The sequence below is a fragment of the Centropristis striata genome, chromosome 3, assembly GCF_030273125.1.
Source record: "Centropristis striata isolate RG_2023a ecotype Rhode Island chromosome 3, C.striata_1.0, whole genome shotgun sequence".
NCBI lineage: Eukaryota > Metazoa > Chordata > Actinopteri > Perciformes > Serranidae > Centropristis > Centropristis striata.
In genome coordinates, this window is record NC_081519.1 from 5687362 (window position 1) to 5712574 (window position 25213).

The 25213-nt window shown below is 38.6% G+C and overlaps 1 protein-coding gene across 1 annotated transcript in view; it reads left to right on the forward strand.

Annotated features, from left to right (window-relative positions):
- Positions 1 to 25213, forward strand: part of ca16b (carbonic anhydrase XVI b) — a 139542-nt gene that overhangs the window by 18654 nt on the left and 95675 nt on the right. The window contains exon 2 of the mRNA XM_059329277.1: positions 8409 to 8513. Coding sequence (XP_059185260.1) covers positions 8409 to 8513 — 105 coding nt within the window. The remainder of the gene's footprint in view (positions 1 to 8408; positions 8514 to 25213) is intronic.

Sequence of the window (25213 nt, forward strand, 5' to 3'; positions counted from 1 at the left end):
AGGCTCGGCTCCCTCTGTTGCGTATCTTTGGCTGATCTTGGCAGTTCTCATGTTCCCGAGGTCTTTGGTGTGACTGTAACACTTCCGGGGATATCGAGCCACATCGCCCACTTCCCATGGAATGAGAAACACATGCAGTCTCAAGATCAAGCTCCACTTTTCCCCTTCTAGACTCGACCCCCAACCTCGTCTTACCACTGTGACTTGTGCTAGTAGCCGTGTAAACCTCCACACGCCGCGGATTGAGTCAGGTGTTTGGCATTCGGGGGGGAAAAAAATGAGTACATTTGAAATGTGTTAGTAATTCACCAAAACCAAGCAGATGTTCTCACATTTGACAGACGCCATGCTTTGCAGATGAGATTGTGGAGACAGCAGCTGTCTCCCTCAGTATGCGCATTTGTTTCTCATACATAGCAATTTTGCATCAAGAGTTTGCCCTTTAGACACTCATGATGCCTGTGAAAAAAAAAATCCCAGCTCACTTGTGTTTAGTACGAATTCATACGGAATAATATAAAAGTTGTTAAGACCGTAGTTGGTCTAATTAGTAAATTTAATGATATGTCTTCTTTTCTCCCTGTAATTAAAGGAAAAGCTGAGAAAATGGCGATGGGTGAGTGTGCTTCCCTCTCCCTCAATAACTGCAGTCGAAGTGTCTCTATGTAGCCGTATGAATGTAAAGCAGGCCAATGCTGGAGGAGAATGTGAAAGATAACAATGCTGAATGACGTGTCGGGGAAAAAGTATTGATGTTATTCGAACGTGCACTTTGATGGAACACTTAGTAAAGTGCATGCTCTTCTGGGAAGTTAGTGTTGCTGAGTTACCTTTCACATTAAGTTTTTTTTTTTTTTCTCGAGCACCTAGTTGACTAATGAAGTGAACACATTGTCTATCGTTGAGAGTGCAAGTGAGCTCGTTTGAGTTTTTCCCTGATTATTAGGCTTTAATAAAGTGAATTTTTCTTGGTGATAATGGCTTTTAACAACACAAAGTAACACCAGTGCTGTGAGGGATATATTTGCTATTTCACTGATTTACCATTCCCAGTTTGAGGTTGAAGAAGTTGTGTGTAAATCACAACATAATACTTTATTTTTTTATCCTTTGTGTTTGTAAAGGCCATGCCCAACACTTACTTTTTCACTGCCATTTTTAGTCACCTTAAATTTTGAGTAATTTGGACACAAATTACTTCTGCTTTATAATGAAAAGGCAACATACAATTTATGGCCCTTTTTTACTGATTTCCACCACAGATCCTGATCCTGTGATGTTTACAGATTAGTCGAACTTTTCACCTGCAATCAAACTACTTCATTTGCTTTGATATTGTCTCTAACAGATGGCTTTCTGCATTAAGGGTGGAACCGTTCACAACATTTTTTGGATAACAGTTTTTAGCTGAAGAGGGCATTACTAATATCTTTATATGCTTTTAATTTGTGGATTTTTTGGCAATTAGGAAGATAAATGACATAAACAAGTCTCTATTTTCAAATTGTCAGATCTTATTCAAAAGAATAGCTTTTATAATTGATCTGGTCTGCCTGCAAGTAAATGACAATGGGTATTTAGCATTGTCTGGCTTCTGACTGTAACAGATATATTCAAATATAATAAAAATCCCCCAAATATTTAACATTTATTTGATCTGGGGGCATGTTTTTCTGTTTGCTTTGGTGGTTACACTGATGGCAACCAAAGGCCAATAACTGGTTGCCAATGGCAACCTGGCAATCATTACTGTCGAGCCCAGCTTCAAGATTAGTCTGTTTAGATTCTATGTTTTTCTTGGGGGTCAACAAATCCCAAAACCAGCAATGGATTTATCCTACTAACAAGTGTTGTCTGGAGTTGCCAAAGCCTGATATAGCCTATTCCTCTGTGCCATATCCAGAAACGCATAAAAACACATCAATGAGCCACACTATTGTTCCTTTGTGACATGTTCCTTCATTACCATTAACATGGGCGCTGTAGTTTATTTTGAGGCAATCCCACATCCACCATCCTGCTTCAGTAATTACTCACTCACACGCTTGCAGCTGGAAATAGGCCCCAACAAACACACTATTTACTCCTGTTGTGAAATGTTTGCTAAAAACTACAGTGCCCAGCTGTGTCAGGGAATGATTGGCTTTTTTAAATTGAAAGTATATATTTGTGATCTCCATCTTCAATAGGAAAACGTGTGAAAGTATTGAGAGGCAGACTAATGCCTTGTTGGTGTTGGTCTTGTCAGGGGATTTGTTGATGATAATAAAATATAGAATATCGACAGCTTTATCCTTTACAGCCCGTCACTGTGGACTGGAAACATAATTGATTAATTGATGACTCCTTGTGTACGAGCCTAATTAGTCTTAATTTATTCTTATAGTAGTCATTATTTTGTAAATGAATGAGCAACAGGCATAATAGACATCTAAGAGATGGAGTTGAACTCACAAGCAGCAGAAGAACCGGAGAAGTGCGCATCCGACTGTCCCCTGAACATGAACGACTATACATCATGAAAAAAACAGGCCCAGCGCTCTATTTTTAGACCTAGTGTTTTAATAATAGCGTTCCATTTTCTATTTTCAGCTTATATAAGCCATTAGCAACCTCTTACCATAGTTGTCACATGAATCCCATCTCCGAGTTGAATCAAATGTTTATCACATCCGACTCTGTTTATGCGTGCTGATAATGGGCTAAGCACAAATGCATGCATGCATTTTCTTCAAAAGTGGTGCCACACAATTAGGACAGCAATCTGAATATATTTCTGTTTATTTGTTGTATTTTGGTCCCACGTCGTGGTTAATGAATCTGGAATTGACTATATTAAGGGATTACGCAATCTGTAGGAAACAATTACCACAGAAAAACACCCACTATCCATAGCTATTGTGAGCATCTTCAGCTGCATGAGGCTGGGGGAAAATGTTTCGCTTAAAAACCGCCTTAACAACTGCACTCCATGTGTAAATTACATGGACATTGCAACTCAGGATGCATTTGATGGCTTATCCATCCCCGAATAATCCTCCCGGTGACATGGACGTGCCGGAGCGGCTGCCCTTCACATACCTGGTGCTAACATTGGTTATAAGATTGATATTTTAACTCGGGCCCCCAATGACTAATGGAAGTTAAACGCTCCTGTGGATGTTGTTAGGCTGCTGTTTTTCAAGGGCTCTCAGGGGTTCCTGGCTTGTTGTTGAGTGTGATATTATGGAACAAATAGCAGGGCTTAATGGTGGTGTAGATGATTTAACTGCCCTCGGGGCAATGAAAAAAGGAAAATGATTTTGTATGCCGAGACATTGTACAAGGTGTTGTTCTGTAGGTGTTTGGAAGCCTTTTTCATTTCCTTTGTGCTTCCTTAGAACATACTCGGATGTAATAATTTGGCAAAAGCCTCACAGTGTAAAAATACATTTTAGGCCAAACTCTCCGTACAGAGCATCCCATTTAAACTACCAGTTAACCTACATAATTGCCATTCACTTGTGTCTTTTGGATTTAAGATTTATGAACGTTGTTTCAGTGCTGTGCAGCTCTCCTCCAGTCTCCTTCAGGCCCAGCTCCGACTGTGTTGTCTGCTCTGCTCTATCAGAGATGCTGTGGCTTTAATCCTTTGCCCACAGGGGACGGCTGACATGGATGAGAGTAAACTGTTGACATGGTGCTGTCTCCTATGCTCTCTGATCAAAGACGGTGCAGCCCTCCTGTTTCACAACCTGCCTTCAAATATGCTCCCAGTCTCTGCCATGGAGACACCCTCCATCTCTGTTTCACACTTTACGTTAACCCTTGTTTTCCCTGTAGAGAAATGATGCGTCTGATGATAACACAAGCAGCCATTTATGACTTCACCCATTCTGACCTCCCTCCAAGCAATGAATTTGATTTGGAAAACACTGCGTAAGTGGCTGGTACCATACTGGAGACCATTTTTGGAAACGGTAATGCGCCGACTTTAAGTGCAGGGAAAGACTTGGCTTGATGTAGTGCTTAGTTTAATTAATCCACAGTAATGATGCAACTAATAGTAAGAGCTGAGCTCGTCTTAAGTGGCTGGAGATGTGTGTGTGAGTCTGGTGTGTGTATGCGTGTCTGGTGTGTGTGTGTGTGTCGGTGTGTTTGCATTTGATGTGTGCAGATGATGATGAACTACAACTCAATATCTGACGGTGGTTTAGCCGCGGGAGTCCGGGGACTTTTGTTGTTGTTCCAACATTAACCTTGTGAGACTGTTTCAAAACTGTGATATAGGTAAAAAGCAGTTGTCATGGTTACAGTGTCATGATGTATGGCATGTGCTTAGAAAATAAGAGACGGGAACTCCTGTCACACGTGTGATTTTAAACTGTTCATGTTGTTGGGAAAATCCTTAAAGGGAGAGGGGGTCATTTTTGTTTTACTTACAGATATCACCATAAAAATTCCCAAGTTTTGTTGTTTACATTAAGAAAAAAAAATGCGTTACAAGTTTTCTGAAATGTTATGTTTAGATATGCAAATGAGGCGTGCACTCATTAAATATGTGCTCTTTTGCATAAATATGAAGGACATACGTCTGAACATTGGTTAAAGCATATTTCAGAGTTATTCATTTTTGATGTATTAGATTCAAAGTTTATCACAGAAGGACATTTGGATATCTCCCTTTTATCATTTCATAAATCAGAAAATACTGTCAAAAGCCATATAAAATAAATTTTCGTTTCTAGGAACAAAATGTTCTATAAAGCAAGGTGTGAATGATATATAGACAAACTGTACAAACCTAGAAATATAATGGTGAATGTAAGTGTAGCTGAAGGTGAGATTTATGGCTCAGAGCATGAGGAAAAATATGTTTTGAGAAAAACGGCTTTTATAGATTTCATAAATACTTAATGGAAATGAATATTTGAAGACAAAATATTGAATCGAATTCATAGCAACAACAATATAGAACATGTAAAACACATAATATCGTGCAGGAGAATGGGAGCTTTCTAACGATGCCTGTGATGACGAGGTTTAGACTTTGCTCGCAGTATAACACGCTGCAAAGGAACGCCAACTTTTAGTAAATTTAGGATAAATCTACAGCCGCAAATGGATAGAATATTGTGAAATATACACCCAAACAATTTTGGTGTTTTATTTCCACTATTCTGAAGAAAAAAACATCCCAAAACGTCAAAATTGAGCAGTGCATGGAAATACTAATGTTTTTGTCTGTAGTGTCTCGCCTTAAAACAGTTATAGTCCATTATCAATATGCAATAAATAAACATGTTGTTTCTATTATGGTGCTGAAATTGTGGTTGTTGTTGTAGCTCTTTTAATAGTTGTGTTGTGTTGGAGTGAGATGAGCATAAGAGACTGCTCTGTTCTCTTTTAGTACATTTTGAATGCCAATCTGCGTGTTTTCAAAGGCAACTGTGTGAAGAGTTTTAAAACGGTGAGGACAATACGTACTGAGTACAATTTGTAATCAGGTGCACAATAAAAAAAACGACTAAAAAAAACCTGATACAACATGGATTATATCTAAATGGATTCAAAAACTCTCACAGCGACTCACAGGGATTTCTGCTTCCATTTTGAGTCTGGCAGATTGTCATCTCTGCTTTTGTTTTAGTTTTTCCTGCCATTCCCTTTTTACACAGAAACAATCTGCCTACCCAATTGTTTGCATCCTTCTAACAACGGGCAGCCAATATTAGCCAATACATCTCCGGGTTTTGAATGCCACAGTGGGTTTTGACTGCTTGAAGCAACACAAAAACACTCTTGTTTTGCTTGAGCACCTGATTGACAATGGCTTCAGCTCGACATTTTCTTTTCGACTGGCACAGGCTGCATCCGTTGCGGAACACATTTTCCCCAATGAGTTTGATTATTGCATGTCTGGGACTAGGGAGTGTGTGTGCTTAAGGACAATTTGTGCCTCGAGCATTCGCTGTAATTCTGTTGACAATGTTTGATTTCTTTCCGGCAATTTGCCCTAAGAAGCTGAAGAGACATTTGTGCCCAGAAGACATGCTACTGATTGTCTATAGTTCTGGTTACATAGGCTGTCTGCATTTCATTGAATGAAGTTTCCACATCGGAGCTTAGCAGGAAAGCTGTTGTGGCATTATTATATGCTTACGTTGCCACCATATTGACCGTCCAGTCTATTTAATTTCTTTTTTTTTCTGTCCCAGGCCAGCTGCTGCTGTGAAAGAATTTGATTGATTGTAGCTGTAAGAGAGCAAAAAGCGTCATCAGGGCTGAAGGAGAAGCTCCTCTTGTTTTCTGCGAGTCCCCAATGGTGATAATCATTACCACCCATTAAGGCATTGTGTCAAATGATGGTACCTGGGCTGAAAGGATTTTTTTCTCTTCCTTTTTTTTGTGTGCACGTTGTCACCACTGTTTCTCCTGCTTTGGTTTTCACCGGTTTCAGACTAGGAAGTTCAGGAAAGGGAAATTTGTCATAATAGCCGGGCCAAGATGCTCGAGTATCCTTGTTAAAGTATGTTTCGGTCGCTGACAGCACTGGGGGTTACATTTCCTCCCGAGAGGAGCTGCAATAGCTGCAATTTGGGAGGAGATTTGAGGCACTTTGACGCAATGTTTCTATTAAACTGAAGCATAGGAGCACTTTAGCTGTAATCTGCAATTTTGAACATGTATAGTTTTTTAAATTAGTTTTTTCGTAAGGGTCCTATTTACAACCCATTGATCTTGGATGACTACCATCAATCAATCAACTTTTATAAGTGCTGAATCACCAGGCAGCACGGCCCCAAAACACTTTGCGATTAAAATAATAAAAAGAAATTGAAATAAAAACTGTCACATTAATGGATTTTGGTCCGTAATGACATGTTTAAATTTTCATGTCATATTTCAGTTCAGGGCCCTTTTTTTAAATTATTTCTGCAATATCTGCACATGGCAGCTAAAGTATGGTTAAGTTCAGAATTTTCTAAAGCGGGAGCAATATGTTAAAATCATCACTGAAAGTGACATACTGCTGAAAGTTGACAAAAGATAATACTGAGTTATTGCCCAGCCCTGGAGATAAGGGCTGAACCCCAGTGTGCACTGTCAAATTTGGACACATTACAAAACCATCCATCACCCCAACCTTCATACTCTCACATTTTATGAAAGTGCATTCAGGGCACACTACGCTCTGCATTGCCAGGAGAAAAAATGGCATCAATAGTTTTTTTTTTCTCCCCTTTTTTTTCTATATAAATGGATTCATACGAAGCCTTCGGAGATTGAAAAATTGTTCATTTTAACCAATTTTCAAGGGTAGGAATTGATTTCAAATATACTCCTTGAAAAAGCTTAATTTTCAGTATACTCTGTTCCACACAATCAGTAATTTTACAAAAATTGAAGTGAAATAATCCCATTATCATATCTGTTGGTTGTCATCTGAAGTTGAAGGACCCTCACCATGAATGAGAAAGTAAAGGAACTCAATGAGTTGCCATGAGCACCAAACGAACATCATCATCATTATCACCACGGTCAAAACATACAATCAAAGTTAATCTGAGCCAATAAACAATATCATATATGTTGCTATATCAATATAATTTGAATCCTGTGGGTATAAATGGATTCTGTAAACTTGCATTTATGTTAACAACATACAGTCATGGAAAAAATGATTAGACCACCCTTGTTTTCTTCAAATTCTTGTTCATTTTAATGCCTGGCACAACTAAAGGTATATTCGTTTGGACAAATATTATAACAACAAAAATAGCTCAAAAGATATCTAGCCATTTTCCATGATTTTCTCGATAACAATTTGGGTTATTATCAAGAAAACCATGGAAAATGGCTAGATATCAGCTCTTAAATTAAACTCTTATGAGCTATTTTTGTTGTTTTTATCCAAACAAATGTAACTTTTGATGAAATGAACAAGAAATTGAAGAAAAAGTGTGATCTAGTAACTTCTTGTATGACTGTAGGTGTAATAAGAAAGAGCTTGAGAGTTTCAAGATGTGTGTTTTAGCTACCTTTTTTTTAAAATGCCTGTATAAATCTATGTGTTGCCATTGTTTGACTGCAGCCATGTACATTTTCTCAGACACTTTTAATAGATTGTTGGTATAAGTTTCTAAAGTCTGTGTTCAGACTGTAATTGAACTAACAATAACTTCTTGTATGACTGTAGGTGTAATAAGAAAGAGCTTGAGAGTTTCAAGATGTGTGTTTTAGGCACCTTTTTTTTTTAAAGTGCCTGTATAAATCTATGTGTTGCCATTGTTTGACTGCAGCCATGTACATTTTCTCCGACACTTTTAATAGATTGTTGGTATAAGTTTCTAAAGTCTGTGTTCAGACTGTAATTGAACTTTTCTTCCCCTGTGGATTTTTCTCACCTCTGTGTCTGCCTCCCACAGTTGCATCGGGTGGCCAACCTCACCATGCTGGAGACAGTCGCCATGGGAGCACAGGTGTAATGAGGGAGAGGAGGGCAGCTGGTGACCCCTACTGGTCCTATTCAGGTGAGCTCTCATTTGTGCGCTGACCGGGAGCGCTCAGTAGGAGGGGAAATGCATTTCTTTGACTTGTTCACCTCGGCTCTATCTTGCCCATCATTTTCCTATTTTTGTCTACCGTTTTGCCAGAAACCCCTTTTTTAATCCTCGCTGATGTAGCCAGAAGGTCTTAATTAGCATTTATATAACATAATACCTGCACCTTATATCTTCATGGCTTTTCATTACTCTAATTAATGCACCGGAGAGAAGAAAACAACATACAGCAAAGTAAGTTTACGTTCGGATTATGTTGTCGCCAGCTGTGATTAACCGCAAATGATAAGTAGATTAAAATGTATGTTTTTTTTCATCATCAGGCGTACATCAGGATGTGTGTATTAAAATGCATGACGATTTATTCATGTGCATCTAATTTAATATAAACCTTGCATTATTCTTAATGCTCTTTGTCAGCAAGTGATGACTCAAAAGTCAAACAGGACAATTATGACATCTAGTATGTAACATTTAGTGGCAGTGGCGGTTCTAGACCAATTTTACTGTGGGGGCCAAGGAGGGGCCAGTGTTTAATCAGAGGGGCACATTAGCCCATGAAAAAATGGCAAAGATGATATTTAAGCATTCAAAATCTTTGAATGTCTTGAAAAAGACACAAAATGACCAAAAAAAATACACAGAAAAGACACATAAATGACACCAATGACAAAAAAAGACACAAAATGACCAAAAAAAGACACAAAATAACTAAAAATGACACAACAACAAACACAAAATTACCAAAAAAAGACACAAAAAAGACACAAATGTATAAGACTCCATAGAGTTAAACTATTACTACTACAATGTACACATTCTGGGTTTCTTTTGTGTACAATGAGATATTGTTTGAACAAAAAAAAAGGTTAGAATTGTTCCATTGTTCATCATTTTATTATTAATTTGACACAGGGGCCACAGCAGGGGCCAAAGGCTTCTTTACAGGGGCAGTGGCCCCTGGAGGCCCCTGTGTAGAACCACCACTGTTTAGTGGTGCAGTTGGTGTCTCTAAGGAGCAGACCTATGTATAAAAGTATCATAAATACAGAAGCGGTGAAAGCCTTGCCGGCTGAGTTTTAATTACAGCCTCTATCATTGATAATGTCCAAGCTTTGCATGCCAAAATCAAGGGGCCAAATTAAAAAAAATAATGCCAAAATTAGGCTTGACTTCCTCTCAAATCTCTTAGCCATCCGTCTTAACAAACCAGAAAGATGGACGCATGTGGCAGCCCAAAGTGAATACTGATAATGTGCACTTTTATGCTCATAAATATTCACAGTAATATGTAGCATGTAGATGAGAGAGGTATGTGTTTGCATATGTATATCTGGCCGATAAAGTTGGTGTGTGTTTTTCAAGCGAAACTGGCAAACTGATGTGTAAACACTGGAGTCTTTAAAAGGGAGCAGCCGAGTTATAAGCTGTAGAAAGTTTTTTTTTTTTCTTAAAGTGTGCAAAAAAAACAAATTTAGCAAAACAAATATGAAACATTTTTTGTCAAAACAGACGTCGGTAGCTTTTTTTTTTTTAACTGTAGAAAATAATTTTGTGTATACAGTTCATCATTTTTAACTATCACGCTGCAGGCTTCCAACAAGCAGTATTTTGCAGTAAACTAGTTTTGCATGCAGTCACTTATATATTAAATATTTAGATAGTACAGAGGAAGTTCAGAAAAGAGGAAGTCCATGCGTTATATAGTCCTTTATGTCTGCTAGTAAGATGATGTTTTACATGTTTTTGGCAGTATGCTGATCATAAGATGCATTTTTTTTTTGGCAGGGAACATTTCTGATAAGCACAGTGTTCTTTAAGAGCCCTGCTTCACATTCAGCTTATACACATCCACACAGAGCAAACACAGCCCTCTGTCGGCCATCGAGCGGCTCCGGTGGGAAATAGGGGTTATGTGCTTTGATCGAGGGCACCTTACTGGAAGAGCTCAGGAAGGGAGGAGCAGTCAGTAAAATTATATTTACAGGTTCCAAGGTCCAAAAACACCCTCTAGCAAATAACTAACTTGGTCCCTCTGCTCTCCGAGTGAATCACAGCTCCGAAAATTATTATACTGATGGAATATATTGTCTTTGGCACTGCTGTTCCAGTGGTTTAAGGCAAGAAAATGCAAATGCAGAAAAGAGTGCAAAAAACTGTGTCTTTTTCAGAAATTGTATACATTTTTACATGATTTGGGTGATTGGTGTCCCACTACTGCTATAAAAAACACCTGCATTACACTTGCATCCATTGTCTATTTTTTTTTTTTTTTTGCATTGCAACTGTCATTATGTGCAGAGCTTTGATGTTTACTTTGTGATTGCTTGTTTAAATTACCATATTCATTGCAGTCTTTCTAGAGAAATCAAACCAAAGTCCAGACTCCAGCGGGAGACGATCTTACTCATAACTGGTTCTGCTTTATTGTCTTATAGAGACATCAGGCTTGGTTCTGACATGACCTAATTCTTTGCTCAGTTAAATTCTAAGGCTGTATATCTGTTTTTGACAGGCGGTTTTCATACTTTACAATGTCCCTGCAGAGAAATATTCAGCTTTGTGTTTTGAGTGTTTTACAAGAAGCCAACTGTTAATTGGGAAGATAGGAGTTTGTTCATTTTTTGGTCCATTCTCCCTATATAGAATTCTTAAACATTGGGTTAGGGAACCGTCTGACATGGGTTAATTTTGGGCATTCATTTCAGGCCCGTGCAGAGCACTAATTCCTACCAGTGAAGGCAGCTGGCTGATTTTTCTGAGAAAAAGGGAAGCATTGAGGGAACACAGACATGTCCATTGCTTTGGAAAGGTAATTAGTGGCTAAGGCTGTGAATGGGGGACAGAAAAGCGTGCCTTAGCAGCTAAATGGTTATTAAGGGCATTTGCTCTGTGCAAGTGAGTGTAAAAGAAATGCACACAGTAGGGTTGGCTTAAAGCGAGAAGGTACTGGTGCAAAACAGACTTTCAGCTCTATGAGCTAGACTCTCAGAGAGTACATAGCATATAACGGTGCATGGAAGCAACCCATTGTTTCACAGAGACTTTCCACACCCTTCGACGTGTTTCCTGTAGTCTACAAACTTCTGTTTGAAGAATGTGGAACAATATGAAGCTCAGAAACTAGGACAGTAGCAAATACAATTGAGTTACAATTTAAAAAGTTTCTTGAATCCTTCATTTTGTTGAAAAACAGAATGTTAAACTTAAACTAAAATAAAAAAGTATAATATAAAGGAATCAAAAAAATGTACCTCTTTCAATACAATGGCAAAAAAAATATCTTTGGCACACATTAAATACAATTTTTCATTTTGTTTAATGTTTATTATTATTATTATTATTATTATTATTACATTACACTCAACTCACAGTTCGATACAGTTCATAATACTGGTTTCTTTATATGATTTCCTCATGATATTATCTTTAATTTATGAAATTAATAATTTTAATTCCTGATGGAGGGTACAAGCTATGCAAGGATTACATATTTCCTTTTTTTGTAAAAGCGAAACTTAAATGTCTTGTCTTAAAAAACAAAAATACAAAATCAGTAAGTTGATGAACATGGCAAATAAAGAAAAAATCTTCAAATTAAGTATGCTTTTTGCTTCTACCTTGGAATTTATATGTTCATTTTTTTAAGGAAAACCAGCACATCTACATTTTCAGGCAGAAGCTGAGACTGCCACATGTTCACAGAGCACTAGTTTAGTCTCGCCTGTCATTTTCCGGATTGACCCTGGGTTCTCCGGTACCAGTTGCATTACGTGCCGCGTCCGGCATTTCTGATCACAGCCACTCCACGGTGCTTGTGATTCCACCAGACTCGCCACAGTGCATTTCAGAAGCATCCCAGAAGTGGCTCTCTGCTCTGCTCTGCTAATAAGGGAGACAAAATGGTGCCACGGATTTTAATCAGGATGGTGCATCCTGCAACCATCATGTTGTTACCGCCTTGATAGAGTTACCGATGTGGGGGACATAACACGGCCAACAAGTGAGGTCAGAAGAAAGTGGTGCCCTCTGCTTTAAAAAAAAAAAAAAAAGAGTATGGAAATGTATTTTTCACCTCACCGAATTGAATCGTCACATATTTGTTTCGCGAATTAACAATCTTTTTTTTAATACTTTATTGCAAGGCTTCTTACTTTCACAAACATAATGAGTCATTTCGTTTTCTTTACAATATTGTACCTTGCATTCTTCCCCCCCCCCCCCCTTTTTTTTTCAAGGTATATATTCACAAAGTAAATAACAAAAACATAGGGTAAACAGACAAACATATATACAAGGCAAACTGGTATTCCCCAAATGAGGATCTCTAAGAAAAGAAATAAACAACAAACTAATGACACAAAAAAAAAAAAAAAAAAGTAATATGTGTAATATGTAAAAGTATATATGTATGCGTGTTCATGAATCTGTGTGTGTGTGTATGCATGTGAGTGTTCATGTTGGGGAGTGGACCATTTAGTTCATCTCCTTAATTTAATTAAATATTTCCACTGTTTTTACCAGCCTTTCTTTACAGTATAACTTGTTCCAAATATGTATTTGTTCCCTATTTCTAAAAGTTAGTTTTTCCATCTCTAAAATTAACGAATTAACGAATTAGCGAATTAACAATCTTGTGAAGTATTTTTTAAATTTATTATTACATTATTATTATTATTCCAGCCTTGGTTTTGTTTCATTAGCTTCACTTTTGAAGCTCTCATATAGTTTGAAATAATTAAAATAAATAAAATGAAAATTTGAAAGTTTGACTTAATGTTTTTTTTTTTTCTCATTCCGTAATGATAGCAATATCATCAGTATAAAAATATATTCCAGGGTTTTCACGATGAGAGAGATAGCGGGGCTCTTGTATTTTACACATTAGTCCAGTGCATTGAGGAATGAGGCACTCAGTGCAATGGGAGCTCTTATCGTTCCATGGCATGACACCTTCCTGTGTGCTTTGGTTATGAACCTCCATTGTAAGTAGCCTCAAAACCTACACCCTGAAATTTGATTAAAAGTTATTTAAAGCATAGTGTGTGTGTGTGTGTGTGTGTCTGTGTGTCTGTGCTCGTGTGCATGGAGGCATTTTTCATAAGAGGGATGATATCATACTCACCGTAAGACTCCCACAGGAACAGGGCTATGCATCATTTCCCCACTTTTTATATCTCTGCAGGTTCTCACATCTTCTCTGTTCGTCCCTCCCGCTTCCTTTATCGGTCGTTTTAATGTTTCAGGCCAATATAAGCAGTAGTTCGCCTTTGATTGCATTTTTGTTGATTTATCGTTCTAGTTTAATTACAGCACAACAGTTGGAGAACCTTAATGTGTGTTTGCAGAAGCATTACGCTTGATCCCCTCTAACAGTGTGTAGAATGAAAAACAAAAAAAAAGGAAGACGAAAAGCAGAGAAATAACAGCATTAAATGTAGAAAAATATAGATTAGCTCCCAGAAAATAATCTATGCTACAATCGATGTTTTTATTTTCACCGCATTAAGAGATTTCTTCAAGTCCCTGAATTAACTCGCACGTCACTCCAGACTGATATGAAGCAATTATTCCTAATGAAAGATTTATGTTCTTGCTGTGCTCTTTGTATGATTTATGGTTTTGGTGAGAGAAAAAGCTAACTGTGCCTAATTGTAAAAATTAAAAATGCAACAAAGAGCACATGCTTTTGAAGCCTGAACCCTCCTGATGATATGGTATTCTGCCTCCACTGATGAATAATATAGCTATTAAAGCACGACACCTCCAGTGAATTTTCACATTTATAACTTGCTCTGAGCTCTGTGCTTTGTATTGATAGAGCTCCTGCTGCAGCAGTCATGAATGTTTGGATGGAAGCCATCCTGACAAGCTGTTGTAGCCACTGAAAGAGCCTGCGATTGTCTGATAGGTGTGGATTATATTTCCCCTCAGCCCGACTGTTTTATTCCACTTCACTGAGGTGGCCCGTGATCATTTGCAATCTTTCCACTCATGTCTCACATAATGAAGAGAATGAAGTGTCATTTTCAATCAATTGCTATGTTGATCCAACTTAATTAGTACTTTAGAGGATACAAAACAAGATTAGGTAACTCACTGTTCTTGATTGCCAGGGCTGTTTGTTTGGGTTTTGAATTAACTCTCAATTCTACTGCTGCACCTACTTTCTGTAGCTTCACCGCTTCAGATCAATCACATTTATTATCCAGCTAAGTATTCTTTAACAAAAACGAACAGATTAAAGTATCCCCTGCTTTTTCAGATAAACACATCAATCATACATTATTCTACAACTGATCTAATTTATACAAATCTTTATGGACACAGTTGTTCACAGCAGGGTTTCAGAGCAGAGTTTTTAGGTCGATTTTAAAAAATTCAACTACGCCTCTCACATAAGTTTGTTGGTTTTAACGTGTCGAACCATATGATTCACACAACCTTAAATTGGCTGGGTGCTTGTGAAGGCTGTGCACTTTGTCTCTTGAGGCTTGACACCCCCCATACAAAGACCGGAGGGAAAAGAGCAATGCCATGTTGTCATGGTGCCCGACAGAAGGAGCTCTGCCTCCTGGAGGTAATGAATCGAGAGGAGGATTGCTCCCGGTAGACCTCCGTGTATGAGAAGCACTTGACTTTACAGCAAAGCACCCTGAGTATGAGGCCGTGCAGGGGGTATGCATGGAGGGTAAAGTATGGGGTATATTATACAGGGATCCGGGGACCTACTCCTGGGGGATGGAGATAAAAATACCCGCCCCAACATAGATTTTCCTGCGAGAACGATAGAGGTGATTTTTATTTCTTTTCAGAGCTCCAGAGATCGCGCCACGCTTCCCATCGACGAAATCTGATTCATTGTAAATAATGATGTTTTGCTCCTGATTGTTTCGAGACAATCAAATAATAGATATTAAAGCTATTGTGGGATTTGTTTTGTATCATGAATCACGAGCCACAATTTTTGTCGGCCAAATGAACACAGCAAAAGCAATTGTTAAATCAGATTTGTGCCGAAATGAAATACTTAGAATGGCAGCTGAAAATCGCAGTTGAATTTAATTTCCAATTATCATGCAGTTCAGCGACATTACAGTCAACTAGACAATATGCCCTGTAATATCCCAAAGTGGCTGTAAGTAATAGGAATCTCAGAAGGGAGTGTTTCAGTTATGGCAATATTTTTGCATCACACAGATGAAAATGTACATTATGAAGTCCCTAGATGAGCAATCGCCTGATCACTATGCACACCAACCACAGTCCAATCACATGAAATGTCAGTCTATTCAAACCTTTTATTGATTCTTGCTTCACTAAATAAGCCTCAGATTCTTTTTAACCCCAAAGAGACTGTAGATTGCAATGTTTCTGATATATCAGTTCTTACAGGACTTGACATTCATGGTTGCCATTAGTTACCATTTAGAATTGGCAACCAATTCTTCTTCTTTTTTCATTTTTAACATGGTATCACTTCTGTCCTTTTTATATTCTATTATTGTGTGAGTATCAATTTTTGTACATAGCATTTCTAAATAATATTTCATCTACTTTAATGTAAAATTATATATATTATAATAATATAATGTTGCATCTATGAGTGAGCTCCTATGGTATTTCATAGTATTTGTATGTTGACAATAAATATATCTCGCATATACAAAATAGAGATGGCAAACAGCATTATTGTTGTCATGGTTGCATTCGTGATATTTATATATTACTCTGCTTCTGACATGTTAACTAATAACACTTGAGATCCATATTTTGTAGAATCACTCAAAACAAAAACTAAAAATATTTTTTTATTTAGTTATTGTCATAAAGCTTTTTTCCGTCACATTTTCATTATGAAGTTTCTCAAAATATCAAAGATGTGCTGTTGCCAAAGTAACCGTTTGAAAGCCGGTTGTATATTGTCTTTAGGATTTACTACCTAAAAAAAAAAATAAGTTTACTATTTTTCTAAAATATGTATTATACTTAATGGACTAGTTAGACTACAGCAGCTCTTCTCTGGATTTGAGGGCAACACACTCTGACAGGGTAAGACAAGTGTCAAACACCTTCAACCATTGTTTTTATGAGTCCTCACACTGACACTGACACGTACCAGGTGTCGAGAAGAAGCAGCAATTTTTATCACGTTCGCGCTGCACATCCTGGCTTTCGTAAATCCTTTTGGCAAGTTTGGGATAATGCGTTCTTATGAATATAATTGACGTGACTTGTAACCCTGACTGCTACCTCCATCTGTACGGCGCTTTGGACTTTGTCTTCATCTTCCCTTCTCTCCCTTTTAATCGCGAGCAGAAGCGGTGTTCATCTACAGCAGTGTCCTTACGAGGAACTTTTGAACTTTGTTTTGCTCATCCTGCAACATTCCTTGACTACCCTGTAGCTACAGTGCCTTCTGGTCCTGATTAATTTCCTCCTCCTGGGAGAACAGAGAGAGATTCATCCGTCTTACACCCCTGCATTTATAGTCACAGCCATTCTCTGTGATGATAGAAGCTTAACACAACATCATCTATATTCCTCCGCTCTCACTTATGTGTTGGATCAACCTGTAGTTGTACCTGCACTCATTTTCTGAGAAAATGAGAGGTGCAGGAACACTAATTATTAAAAATGAATTTTGCAGGGGCCCTAGCTGAGTCATTATTCATCTTGGTTATTGCTAGCAGTTTGGATCAGCCTTCGTGTGCCAGAATTGGTCCATTTGTCTCTGTCAGGGGTGGGCTCTTGACAGATGTGCCAATATGGCTGCCGAAGTTCTGTGCTGGGGGAGAGGCATCTTAATTCTCCATGATGTATCACGCTGGCAGCAACCAATTTAGCAGAATTGAGCTCCAAATCATCTTACTTCCCACTGCTTCTGCCAATCTGTTTCCTTTCTCTAGATGAGGTAAATATATTAAGGATGGAAATAAATTAGGGTTTCCCGCGCCCTGAGCTAATACTGTATCAGTGAGGTTTTGTCGGGAGTTGAGTGTTTGTATTGTCACGTTGCCATGTCAAGAGAACAGTGTCCTGGGCCTGTGCCACCAGAATACATAGAGCTGAAGCCCAACGCACAGCAGCTATGGTAAACACAGCCAGATCTTCCGGTTTCCCTGTTTGGGGAGGATTGATGCATTGGACTGGCAGGTTTGTTGTGTAGACCTAATTAATTTAATTCCAGGTGTCACATGGCGTCGGTGTGCCTCGTGGCAGCATATTAGGTCTAGTTGGTGGCTCAGGTCCAACATAATGGATGTGGACATGCTTGGTCTGCTGGGATTGCAATATTGAGGAAGTGTGAGATTGCCAGCCCACAGGTTTCCTCTCTAATGTGGTTATGCTGATGAGCTGGAATGAGCTAGCTAGCAGCTCAGCAAATTTTTAAACTCATAATCATGATGACTTACTTTGTAATGAGTGCATACCCCCCCAGAGGTGAGGACTTAACTGCAGGGGGCGAGGCCGTAATAGTGGCATAATGGCACAATGTTGGAAGATGTGCAATGCTTTGCTTTGAATTATAAAACAGAGTTTGATTGATAATCATATGTTAAAAAGCTGAGAGGTATGTTAGCATAAAATTGCAGCCAGACCTGGAAGGGCTGAGTAGTAACTGTATAGAAGCAATTTATGGGGTTTTAGTACTGCATCACTTCTGGATCACTGACGTTCCCAGGCTTGTTAGATCGTTTATCCTCTGCTACTATCTCTAGTTTACTGAATTACACCGCTAACTATCGATTCCTGTCTGGATTCTAAATTATAAGAACACTTGCTGTGTAAACATGAAGCCATTGTTGTCCCTGCTTAGCTTGCAGAACAACTGCAACGTTAGAAGAGTAATGGCTGCCGAGGGGGTGAGCTGAAGCTGAGAGAGGGCAATAGCTCAGAGTGGTTCCAGCCTTATTTTTGTACTGAGTTGCTTTGTGGACTAATAATGTCTGTGTGGTGGCTGATATGGTTTATGAGGGGAAAGTAGACCATTTCTGTAATCACAATATATGATAAGATTTTTGTGATTGCGCAAATGGGTAATTGGGTCTATAATTTGGTTTATCAATCACACACATATTGCTGGAGAGTATGAAGTAAGCCCGAACATCGACATCATAGAATCCTATACAACCTTCACTATTATCTGCCTGCAAACTCTTAGACGTTCATGTTAATTTAGAGTGATCCAACTTCATACTCTCACCGTAGCATGCAGGAGAAAGATCACTCAGGCCTGTCATTCTTTGTCTTGTAGAGTCTCATGACTCATTTAAGTGGGAGCTCATATACCTGCAAGGGGTAATAAATAATGTAGATGTATCTAGAAATTATTGGGGTAGAAGCAGCTCTTTGCATATTGCAGGAACGGTTTAGGCGACCACACATTTTGGAAATCCAAACACCCTCACCAATATTTTTCTGTTTTTAAAGCTGAAAGCTGACACTCTCCTTTCAACAACACGAGGCAGAATTTATAAATGGACCTTTGGTCGAACTGAGCAAAAATAATCCTCATGATGGAAAACATTTTAAGTGTGCTAATGTGTCTAGTTTTCTGCAATACGGATCGAGTAATTTAACTGTTATTTCCCTTTTAGAAAAGGAATAGGTTTTTAGCCTCAAGCAGTAGAGTGAAACTTTGAAGGCAGAGGGCAAAGGACCACTTTGTTAGTTATCTATGAGCACAGCACCACCACTGCCTCTGCTATGTCAGCCATTAGCTGCTGTGGCAACAACGAGCCCTTATTTACATATCATTTAGGTGCTAGTTGCAGCGAGCTGGACTTTGATTTCTGGATGCATGTGTCTGTAGGAGGAATATGTAGCAAAGGTGCAACAAAGGGCATCAGCGGAGGGGAATTGAGAATTCTAATTTGTACTTTTTAACTTTTATTTTGTATTTTTTATGTCTGTTTCGTGGCTGAGACCTGCCCACGGGAGCCTCAATTATGAAATGAATTTAACTGATGTTACCCATCGTTCACCTCTCCTCTGGAGTAAATGTTCTGTTCCTCCATCTGAACTCCCTCCTCCTTCCTATCCTTTAATTTCCCTCCTCATCTATCTCTCCTAATGCTAGCCGCATCTCAATTCTGAGCAGGGGTTCGCATGATGTGGATGCTGTTGAGGTAGTAAGAAGGGTGAGACACTGAGTGGATTAAGGCTGGATTTAAAATGGCTGCTCGCTGTGCTTAGCTCAACACTCATCTGGGGATGTGGTCATGTGCTATCTTGTGATTGGGTTTCGGGGTACCCAAGGCTAAATAGACCTGCACAGTTTTCTCTCTCCGCTGCACTAATTTCTTCCACTTTTCTGTGCCGTCTACTGACTGACACATGTGCTCACATATGCACTCTCCCACTCACAAGCTGCAAGAATATAAACGGAGTACGACTGTGCGGCCATGTGGATAAGCAGCAGGCTTAGCTGCACAGATATAGGGCTTCTCCATACAGCCAATTTAATAAATACATGTCTGTTAAGTTTGGGTCAGAGTGCACAGGTGCAACACGGAAAGATAATTTGGCTACAGTTGATGCTTACCTCCGCCAAGAAGGTTATGTCAAGATGGCCCCTGGCTGTCTCTGTTAGTCTCTTACGGGCATATCTCTCACTAATGGCTGGATTGACTTGGACTTTTTCTGTGTTCAGCTGTGATCTCTGCAACGAGTTCATGCAACAAAGAGAAGGCACCTATTAAATGTGCAGACTTTGTGACCTTTCCTATACAATCACCATCATCCAGACAGGCTATACAGAAACCGCTCTGCTGTGTTATCTAACCAGGACACTGTTGATTATGGAATTATTGGCAAACTTGGGACATGATTAAAACTTTTTTTTTTTTTTTTTTACTCTGTTTAGAGAGTTTTTGCCTCCATACATATTGTGTTAAACTGCTGGTACTTCTAATCCACTTCGAGGAAAAAAGCTATAGTAACATTTCACTGTTGTCTCACTGTCATTGAATTGTTACTTTCATATCTTTTGTCAGCGAATCTGTCATCGTGTGTAAGCCTGTGTTTGTGCACATTTGTGTATTTCTGTTTCAACTAATAGAATAGCTCATAAGCCTTTGGAAGATAATTACAATGTCAGGGCTGTGCATGGATCTCCGTATCAGTCCCAGACAGCTTGTGTACATGTGATTCGCAGAGCTGATCTCCACTTTGTGATGAAAGATGAAAATCCAATGTCATTCACAATCTGTATCTGATATTGAAAATTGCAGCTAATATTAGAGACAACACACACGTCCTCCACACATATTGAAAAGAAGACACACTGTATGCGACGCGCACTATATCTGTAACTACCATGTCGCACTTTGGACATGTTGAGAGGAGATAAGCTTTTATTTCACGAGCAATTTATGGAGGATGATTGAGACATTTGCTGGTTATCACGCTCTAAAATTGGCATTGTAAGACCAAAAACGCTTAAAATAATCGCTCTCGCAAAATAACATGTACACGCCGGTGAAAAAAACACAGCAGATAACATGTCATCTGAAGGTTCACCGTGTGGGTGGAGAACTTTCACCCCTACTCGCTGACTGTGGCTAATGGTCTGCTTAGTCGTGACCTCATGCCTCGGGGCCATCCTGACGCCATGACAGGCAGGTAAGCGAAAGGCCTCTGTGTGTCTCACAACCTCTGTCCCCTGGGAGACAGCAGCCTGCCTGTCTCCTTATGCCTGTCCTGGTTTATCGCTCCGCAGTGACCCACAGTCAACTCATCCTCCTGCCGTTGTGTCGTCTCTCCGTCAAGGGGACGAGGGCCCTCTGGCAGGCATCTGCTGCCGCTCCCTCTGCCCTCCCCTGTCTTCATGTCCAGCTGCTTTATGCAAGACCGGTGACACAATTGGTTCTGTAATGTTAGGGATGTGTTTAGCATTTTTAGCCTCGGTAGCTGCGTGTCTATAGGGATGGCGCTGCCTGACTGCCTGCTGTTCCACCACTTTGGTCCAGACTGGAATATCTCATGGATGGATTGCCATGAAATTTTGTCCAGATGTCCGTGCTGCCCAGAGGATGGATCCTACTGACTTTGGTGATCCCCCCCGACTTTTCCTCTCGTGCCACCAGCAGGTCGAAGTTAACTTATCCAGTGAAATAGCTCCTCATGTGCTTGATGGATGTGCACAACATTTATTACAGACATTCATGGTTCTCGGGGGACGTGACCTAATGACTCTCCCTCTGAAGCCACCAGCAAGTTCATATTTATGGTTTTGAGTTAAATGTCTTCACAACTAGGTGTATTTCATGTTCCGTGATATTTGGTATACACATGCATGTTCCCCTCCTGATTCATAGTAATAGGAATGGGCCTTATTGCCAACATCTTCTACCCAGACACAGGTTATTTACAGGTGCATCTCAATACATTACAATATTATGGAAAAGTCCATTTCCAGTAGTTCAAGTCAAATAGCCCCAACCAAGTATTGAGTGCATAGAGATGGACACTTCTCAGAGGCCAACATCTCCTTATTAAACATACTTTTTAAATTGGTCTTCTGTAATATTAACATTTTTTGAGACACTGAATTTTAGGTCTTTAAATGTAAAACATAATCATTATAATTAAAAATTAAAAAAATAAGACATGAAATGTTTAATTCTGTGTGTAATGGATCTATATAATGTGTTCCACTTTTTTAATTGAATTACTGACAAATCCATTTTTCTATGATATTCTAATTTATTGAGATGCACCTGTAATATCTCAATAACGATATAGCTCACGATATTACATGTTTTCTGATACTACAATAAATAAAGTCTATACTAAATAACCTGATGTTAAAGCTTATTTGTGTATCTTTCTGTGTGAATTAAATGCTTAACAAACAGGCCAGGTTTTCATGCATGCACACAAATACTAATAAGAATATAGTTTGACTCAACTACATTGCAGTATTTCCATAATGAGAATTCTTGGGTGAAGGCATGCATGACCTGGGACAATAAGGCTGAATGAATGAGTACTGCACACTGCTGTTGGAAAAACACTACTCCCAATTTATTTTAACCAACATTTTAGTTCCAAGCGGGCGTGCACATTATTCTCAATTACTATGCAGAGAGAAGCCTGTCCTGAGCTGCATTTACTGTTGCATTCTGGGTAATGGAGCTCAAATGTCAGAGAAGCTTCTGACTGGAAGGTCATCTATTGGAGTCTTTACGATCTTTAACATAGGAGTTTTTGAGAAATGTGAGTCAGTATTGTGAGCCGTTAGCATGCCGATATGGCCTGCAGAGCTATAAGACTTTCTAGATGATGCAGCCGTTTTGTTTGTCGTTTTGCATTAATAAACTGTATTTGAAGAGGTTGGGGTTTTACTTTTTTACTTTTCTTTTAGCGATATAGAAATCCTATAATATCAACACTACGTGTTTTTCGCTCGGCTGTAACCAAATGTGTACTTCAAACTGACACAAGATAAAGAGAGCTGCATCATCGAGAGTTTACCACTTCCACTTGTGCCCAAGTGGACTAAAATGATTTAATGACTCTCTCGCTAATGAGTTGAGAAAGCAGTCACAGTGTGCCTTCTCTAGCAGTTAGGTGTGGAAGTTCATAGCTTAGTTGAAGTTCCTAGAGCCAAAAAAGAGATAATTAAACTAAGGCATGAAGCTGCTTAAATGGAGTATGAGGCTATGACAGCTCTGAAAGAGGTGAAGGCTTAAAGTGAGATAAGGTGCTCACTGAAAAGAAGCGTAACAATAGGAATAGATGGAGAGGGCGATGTGACAAATTAAAGATGGATTCTGTTATATTTTTTGGTGTGTGTGTGTGTGTCTCTCTCTCTGTGTGTGTGTGTGTGTGTCTACAGAGTATAAGTACGCCCGACACTGATTGGTTCAATTTAGACAAAGCGATTTGCTGTTCCCTCTGAGGACCAATACTAACATAAATACATATTGTGCAGATGTCCTGGCACATTACAGTATTGTTTCTACTTCAGCCTCAGTGCTTCATCTCCATTTTAATAACTACTGAAATACTAATTATTCCTTAATATAATATTGACTGTGATTTGAATACAATCGCTATTTCTTATATTAAAACGTCCATCACACGACCAGCTGCAGGACATTTATGAGTGCTGAGGTTAGCGTCTGTGCTTCCGACAGTTAGCTGATATGAAACAGTTGCCCTTGGACAAAGCGGAGTAATGTAGCGTTACTAATCAGTGTTTCACTTTGCAGCTCTACAGAGGAGAGATCTGTGTTCTGCTCGGCAGAGTGCTCACCTCTCCCTCCTGTTTACAATTAGCAAGAGGTTTCCTTGCACTGATGCAGTGTTGGATTGTTGTCAATGTGCACTGATACACAGAGGAGGCCAAACCCTGAGAGAAAACATTTACTCTTTTATACTTTGCAGAAAAACAACTTTTAAATGTGCAGAAAAGCAAGTTTGAAGTCTAACAGAAACAGAAAGAGCTTCTTCTTCTTTTTTTTTTACTTGGTTTATTTACTTGAGCTATGCAAAAGCCTCTCTCCTTGAACTTCATCATTAGCCAGACAAACATAAGGTTTGTAATCCAAAACTAAATGAAGTAAATTAGAGGGAAGTGTATTTAAGGACAGCATCTTTTACAGCAAAGATAGTGCTTTTGAATTTCAGGGACCAAACTAAAAATCCCCATAGAAGAGAAATTTTGTTCGACAAAGTAAAATTTCTAAAGAAACTGTGTTATTGAAGACTGTTTAAAGGAAGGTAGAAATCATGAGCAAAGAGTACATGAGGGGTTTATGGGCCATTATTTTTTCATAATCACATTTGTCATGTATTATTTCTTACCTCTGCTGTCCTTCTCAAACAGAAATTCATATGCCACTTCATTCTGCTTGAGGTTATTATGAGGGACTTGTTATTTGTTGCAAGACATGTTTCAACAACTCTTGGTGCAGTAGTGTATACCCTGAGAGCACAATTTCATGCTTAAAATAATCATGAAAAAGTTCATACTGTCATTAATTTCCAAAGATTTGATAACAAAATCAATATGTCAATTAAGAAGTTGTTTTTTTTTCATGACTGCTGTGTAAGTATTGAGCCGTAACAATAATCAAATCATTGGTTGAATGCACTGACAACTGTCATTCACATTTTGAAATTTCTTTGACATTTTTTGGAATAAACCACACAATGGCCATTAGTCAAAAAAGCTCATTTTGAAATTGTAACATGCAATATAGAACTACATATACTGATGGTATTGAATAGAATTACATTACAGCATCATAACAATAGCATCATGCTCACTGAAATTACATAAATAGATGTTTAAATATACCCTAGAGCTGAAAATATAATTGTCGTTCCCTGTTTAAAATGTGAATAAAAACATAAGGCATCAAATTGTATATAATTCTAAAAACCAAAAGTTTATCACCTCAAATATAACACTTATAACACAGTTTTCGGTTGAATATGTGTTGCAACAATAATCCAAACTTTTCTGGTAATCAGACTTGTACAAGGAACTTTCAACTGGTTCTTAAATACTTTTTAATAAATACTGATACCTGAGCTAACGAGACCATAATAATAATTATTGGCTATTTCTCTAGTTTTTCTTAATGATACCCCTGTGCATTGGGTCAAAATCTGATGTCATCAGTTGAAATCATGCAGTTTCTCCAAAACCTGAT